Source organism: Phalaenopsis equestris, unplaced genomic scaffold (assembly GCF_001263595.1).
Source record: "Phalaenopsis equestris unplaced genomic scaffold, ASM126359v1 Scaffold000002, whole genome shotgun sequence".
Classification (NCBI taxonomy): domain Eukaryota; kingdom Viridiplantae; phylum Streptophyta; class Magnoliopsida; order Asparagales; family Orchidaceae; genus Phalaenopsis; species Phalaenopsis equestris.
In genome coordinates this window covers 29,008,830-29,015,524 of record NW_018164444.1, presented here as the reverse complement: position 1 = coordinate 29,015,524, position 6,695 = coordinate 29,008,830, and the positions used below count along the sequence as shown (strand labels likewise).

General features: G+C 35.0%; 1 protein-coding gene across 2 annotated transcripts in view; it reads right to left on the bottom strand.

The window, feature by feature from the left end:
- Nucleotides 1-4,363: 4,363 nt before the first annotated feature.
- The window catches only part of LOC110038565 (protein NEDD1), a 28,627-nt gene continuing 26,295 nt past the window's right edge, over nucleotides 4,364-6,695 (bottom strand). For both annotated transcript variants that reach the window (XM_020743450.1, XM_020743442.1), the window contains exons 7-8: nucleotides 5,803-5,985; nucleotides 4,364-4,551 (exon numbers count right to left, since the gene is read on the bottom strand). In XM_020743450.1, coding sequence (XP_020599109.1) covers nucleotides 4,444-4,551; nucleotides 5,803-5,985 — 291 coding nt within the window. In that variant the 3' untranslated portion in view covers nucleotides 4,364-4,443. The remainder of the gene's footprint in view (nucleotides 4,552-5,802; nucleotides 5,986-6,695) is intronic.

Sequence of the window (6,695 nt, the reverse complement as noted above, 5' to 3'; positions counted from 1 at the left end):
GGGGGAGGGGGCGGCCGACAGTGGTCAATCACGGTCAACGGACGGTGGTCGACGATGATCCACAGCTACGGAGGCTGGAAGTTTCGTCGGGTTTTCAATCCAAAATAGGCTTTAAAATACCTTCTCTTCTCCTTCCTTTTTCAAATGCAGAGAAATTGTTTATTTATAGGCTCTAAGTGAAAGATATTTTGATTCTTTCATGAATAACTTCTCAAACCACCTAATCAAACAACTGATATTGGTTCCCCTTGATTATAAAAGATTTTTTAATATTTGAGGGTCTTAATGACCTCAGAATTAAGCGAGCTTAAGCTCGTCGAATTCCTCATGTCAAGACACTTAATTTGAATATAAATATATCAAATTTAGAGTTCATTTGATCATTCAATTAATGATCCAAAACCTCCAAAAATGCTTTAATGGCTTGATTCGGGCTTGACTGGACTCAAATTGAACCAATTTTGGTATCATAGAGGCAATCATCTTGATTATAAACTTGTTGAAATCGCGCTTTAGATGATATTGAATTTGAATCTAGAATACATATTGCTCAAAAAATACATGGAGATTCATATTAGGTGATAAAAATTTGTTGATAGAGCATCAATATAATGATAACGAAATAATTGCAATAGCCATATTGAAAGATGAAGCAAGTTGGATTAAAGCCTTGCAGAGTGTAGATTCCAAATTGCAAAATTTATAATACACTCCTCTCAAGTAAATAATGATAGAAGGGAATGAAACGGAGGTCCCTGAAAAGGCTTCGGAGCGAGAGAAGGATATAGGGGAGGAAAAGGAACGGATCTGGAGAGAGAGGGAAGCCATGGGGATAGTTAGAAGCGCCGCCATGGATGGAGATTGAAGAACTCGAGCAGAGCTGCGAGACAGAAGTGCAGACTGTGTAGTAGAAGTAAAGAAGAATTAGGTAAGAGATAGAGATAGAGATTGAGTTTCTTGACCTAAATGGATTGGCGGAGGAACGGAGGCCGTCGAGGAAGCCAAGAGAGAAGGGAATGAAACGGAGGTCCCTGAAAAGGCTTCTGAGCGAGAGAAGGACATAGGGGAGGGAAAGGAACAGATCTGGAGAGATAGGGAAGCCATGGGGAGAGTTAGAAGCGCCGCCATGGATTGAGATTGAAGAACTTGAGCAGAGCTGCGAGATTGTAAGGACGCCGGGCCTCGAAGGAATGGATAAACCAAACCCCGAAATAAGGCGATTTAAATATCTTTAGTGATTTAGGTGTTATGGATATGAAAGTAAAATGTGTAAGGGCTGTCAAAAAAAGCTCGTTTCAGCTCTTGTTCAGCTCGTTCTTAAGAAAATGAGTCGAATACAAATAATTTTTTTAAGCTCAAATTATAAATGAGTCGAACATAAATAACTTTTTGTTCGCTCATATTCAACTCGTTTTAGCTCAAAAAAAAATATATATATATGAGCTGCGAGATTGTAAGGACGCCGGGCCTCGAAGGAATGGATAAACCAAACAGGGCTGTCAAAAAAAAGCTTGTTTCAGCTCTTGTTCAGCCCGTTCGTAAGAAAATGAGTGGAATATAAATAATTTTTTTAAGCTCTAATTATAAATGAGTCGAACACAAACAACTCTTTGTTCGCTCATATTCAACTCATTTTAGCTCAAAAAAAAAATAGATATACTATTTATCTAATGAGATATTATGTATATTATTTATATAATAATATATTATATATATTTATGTCTATGTTTAAATTATAACATTTTGTGTGGTTATGTGGTTCTGCGCATTCTACTGCACAAAGTATGTTTATGCTTGAATCTAGCACCCTACATCTATTTTTTTAATTAATTTTAACGAGTAAATTTCGAGTCAAACACGAACACGAATATTTAAATTGAGTTGAACAGGAACACAATGTTCCCAAGCTAATTTCGAACACGTTCTGATTTCAAACACGAATAATTTTGAATGAGTCGAACACGACCCAAGCCTGAGCTCTCGCGTTTACAATCTTAAATGCATAAGAATTGGGTTGGCATTTATGTAAATGCCACATTTAAGAATCATTCTTAATTAAAATAGAGGCCTTTACATTTATCATTATACCATTAAATTACTATGCATTTACATATCTAACATCTAAATTTTACTTTTTATATTTATACAACTTAAAATTTTCAAGTTAATAAAAAATATCATTATTTTAACTTAATAAGACTAAGGTAGATCTCTCATATCATATATATTATATAGCTAATAATACAAATTACATCTTTAAACATTAAAGTTGCATCACATAAGCGTGAAAAACATGGACAACTTCATAAAAAATATTGAAGATACAGCTGCACGAAATTACAAAAATTTACAACCAATCCAACTGTCCATCGCAACTCAACAAGTCCTCCTCATAGTACAACGATAAGCTCTCCACGACCTCCCGCACACAACTGCTCTCATTCTCCCTCTCACACGCTCCTCTTAACACTCAAAAAGAAAAATGGACCAAGGATTTATCCCCCTAAAAGGAGGAAGAACTCCCTAGGGTTTGACGTAGAAACTTCAACTCTTGCTGAAAGAATCCTCCAAAGTATCATCAAGTTTCTATAGGGTGACCCAACGCATCTCATTATATAGCTCTTATCAAAATTGTCATTGTTGAATAAGTTATCAAAATAAGCTTTCGATTGTCGACAACATAGCTATACTCGTGCTTGGCGTAACTATGCGGCAGACTAGTGTAGCTACACCTAGTCATCGCATGTTTACGCCAAACACACAACAAGCATGGCATAGTTACGTCAGTCCCGCAACTTTGTTTGTTTCGTGTTCTGGCTTCGCAATGCGTATTCAACTCTTGTAACCTTTAAAAGATCAACCAACTTCTTCCACAACCATAAAATCATCATAAAGTGCAAGTCATCTTCAAAAATAGATGAGTGCTGATGGCAACTTTGGAGAAAATTGAATAAGTGTAAAATGGGTAAATTAACTTCAGTTTTGATGTCAAAGTGATGCTATTCAGAATCGACAATCATATCGATGTGTCGATTAATGATCATTAAGCATTTTACAGATTGCTATAAAACATATTGACAGCCCTAAAGTCTCATCTATGCTTAAACTTTAATTTTTACATATATGCCATTTTATAAATGGATAAAAATGTGAATTTAACCATTTAGAAATTTGGATGTCAAAAATATAAAAGATACAGCGTAAGGGCTAGATATGTAAATACATGAGAATTGGGTGGTATGCTCGCGAATGCTGCAAAATTTTGAAATGTAGAGTTTTTACTTCATAAATTATTACTATAAATTATATAATTAAACATTAAGGAAAATTTACAAATCTAGCACGGTATGTATATATATATAGATAAATATAATCACGTGTTTCGTTGTCTGTTAGTAAGCAGCCTCTGAAGGTTGTAAATCCCCTCAGGCCACAGCTCGAATTTTTAGCACATATAGGGATCCTAAAAAGCATGAACCATGAATACATGCATTTATCCATTTTTATCATACAAACCACTCAAATTCTATGTATTGACATATCCAACACAGATACCTTACTTTTTAGGACATGCACCTATACCTTTTTACATTTATACCACCAAACCGTTCCATATCACATCAAAATTATCACTATTTTTATTTTAAAAAAATAGAAATACACAGTTTTCATGCATAAGTGGCGTACATATATAAAAATTGAAGCCCAGGTAATAGATATGCAAATAAATAGAAATTAAAAAAGCCGCATTTACATACATAACTCAACTCTCATGTATTTACATATCTAACACTTAACCTTTCATTTTTACAAGCATAACACACAAATCTTTAATATCACATCAAATATATCACAAAGTGTTATAAATGTAAACAAAAAAGTTTAGGTGTCAGATATATAAATATACAAAAATTGTATGGTACTTGTGAAAATTTCACAATTCATAAAATAAGGAAGATAAATACAACCGAATCCAGGCAATCAGAGCCCACGATATTGGGAAAAAAATTGCGTACATAAGACGCACGTAAAGCTGCGTGCGCCTGTAACCTGAAAATAAGTTACAGGAAGGGTATTTGTAGGTTATAACCGCGTTATAGCCCATGTAATCTCCCTATAACCTATATGTACCTTCTAGTAAGTTCTGCGCTTCTGTTTTCATATATAGGTTACAGGAAGGTTACACGGGCTATAACGCGGGTAGCCCCTGTAATCTCCCTGTAACCTACATGTATTTTCTAGTAAGTTCTGCGCTTCTGTTTTCATATATAGGTAGGGTACAGGGAGGTTACAGGGGTTATAACGCGGTTATAACCTTTGAATATGCTCACTGTAACTTATTTGCGACAGAACTAATGCAATATTAAACAAAAATCAAAACGTAATTTTGCCGAAAATATGGGATCAATATGAAAAAATAGAAACATCATATTACTCATCCATTTAAAGCAATTGACGAAGCTGTTGATTTTCTCGTCTTAAGGTCTGCACTTCCTTGATCAGTTCATCTTGCTTTTCCAGAACTGAATTTATCAAATTCGACATTACCATCTGTATAGATGGAATAAAAGAAACCATGTTACAAAAATATATAAGACTATGCAATAAAAAAAATTCCATGCATTTGCATAAATACCACTCAATTCATATGTATTTATACGTCTACCGCCTAAATTTCAATTTTGACGTACCATACATGAAAGGGTGTATCATGTTTTTAAATATAAAATGATGTTATTTTTTATGTGATGAGAAAGATATGGGTATCGTAAAATTTAGGTGTTAGATATGTAAAAACATATGAATTAGGTGGTATGTATGTAAATGATCCTTTGTCGTTTAATTCGATTAAAAATTCCTTATTATCGTAAAATTTAGGTGTTAGATATGTAAAAACATATGAATTAGGTGGTATATATGTAAATGCTCCTTTGTTGTTTAATGCGATTAAAAATTCCTTATGGAATCAGCATTTGAAAAAGAATTAAGTCTACAATACTCCCAAAAAGAAATTACAAAATTTTAGTTTTTCTCCAATAATTCTACAACTACTATTACAGAAAGTTACAGAAGCCCCAAATGAATCCTAAATGGAACATAAGAAATTTGGGAACACAGCTAGCTTCACCTATGATGCCACTAATTAAGGAAAAATTATTGCATCCGGAACGGACAACGGACGCGATTCATCTTCGCCGGGGAGGAAAAAAATTAAAAAAATTCCACGCCAAAGTGTATTGCGTCCGTTGTCCGGACACAGGTTGCGTCCAGACTCAAGACGCAATAATTTCTCCTAATTAAGTTAAACAATATAAAATTTTCAAAATTTACATGGTTGGGTATGTGACATTACTATAGTAAAACATCAACAAATGAGAATCATGAACATGAGTTACTTGACAAAAGCAATATCACAAAGCTAATCGGGTTACTAGAAAAATGAACATGTGTAATCACATGCATTATAATCCGGCGGTGGTGGCCACAATAAGAAAGAGTAATACCGGGACTAAATAAGGGGCATTTAAAGACATACCACCCAAATTCTATATATTTATATATCTAACATGAAAACTTTACTTTTTACATTTATGCCACCCAAATCTTTCATATCGCATCAAAAATACCACTATTTTAACTTTTAAAAAGTGAAATACATCTTTTCGAGCTTAGGCAAAGTGGCATATATGTAAAAAATGAAGATTAGGTTTTAAATATGTAAATACATAAGATCTAAGTGGTGTGTATGTAAACCTTCCAATAAATAAACCAAGTGACAGCAGTTTAATTAAGAACTCTCACCTCTTGCATATGGAACTGTCTGAGGAGATCGATGTGTAGGTTCTTAACATCATCATGAATGGACTTCTGCAAGGATCCCAAAGTTTCCTCGAGGGTGCGTTGGACTAGCTGCAGTGAAAATGAAGAACTTCCCAGCTGATCCATTGGTTGAATGGAGGCCCTTGTGTGCTGGGCAGATGTTCCCTGTTACATGAATACGTATATAATTGAATGTCCATGCGATGGGTAATGGTAGCCTTGGTTTGTTAAATTTCTGAGTAGAGTTTTTGTGATGCTAAACGAGTTTGGGTCATTCCTCATGAACCAATGGATTTAAGTATGATGAATGGATCAGTATCTCCTAATTTTAGGTCAACCCAAACCCAAAAGACAAAAGCATACACACGTGTGTGCATTAAGCTGATAGTTTGGTATGTATCAATATGTATTTATTTTTAACACTTTGTATTAGGACTGCAAGAGAAAAATACGAGGCATTATGAATACCTCAAACTCATTATTTTCTCGTATTCCAAAAATAGGATAAATTTTCCGACTTCCAAATGTAAAAAAATGGTATTGTGTATGCCTCACTCTCAAGGCTGAGGATGTCTCTCTTCTCTATCTTTGTTATCAGTGACCTCACTCAACATCCTCAACCCTTCCCATCATTGGCAAGCTCCCCTAACTCGTTATGTCGTCGATGCTGTCCCTCAAAAACCTACCGCTCAACTCCAACTCTTCTTTAAACTACAGCTCCGCTTCAATTTCTCCTCCGCCATGTTGACCTCATTTTTGTGAGGTCTTAGTCTCCTACTCCCAGAACCCATAATCTAGCCTTAGGAGTTCCTGGTTGACCATCCTAGCGGACTAGTAATGGAGCCCACCTCCCGTAGAACTTCAAGCCACTTCTT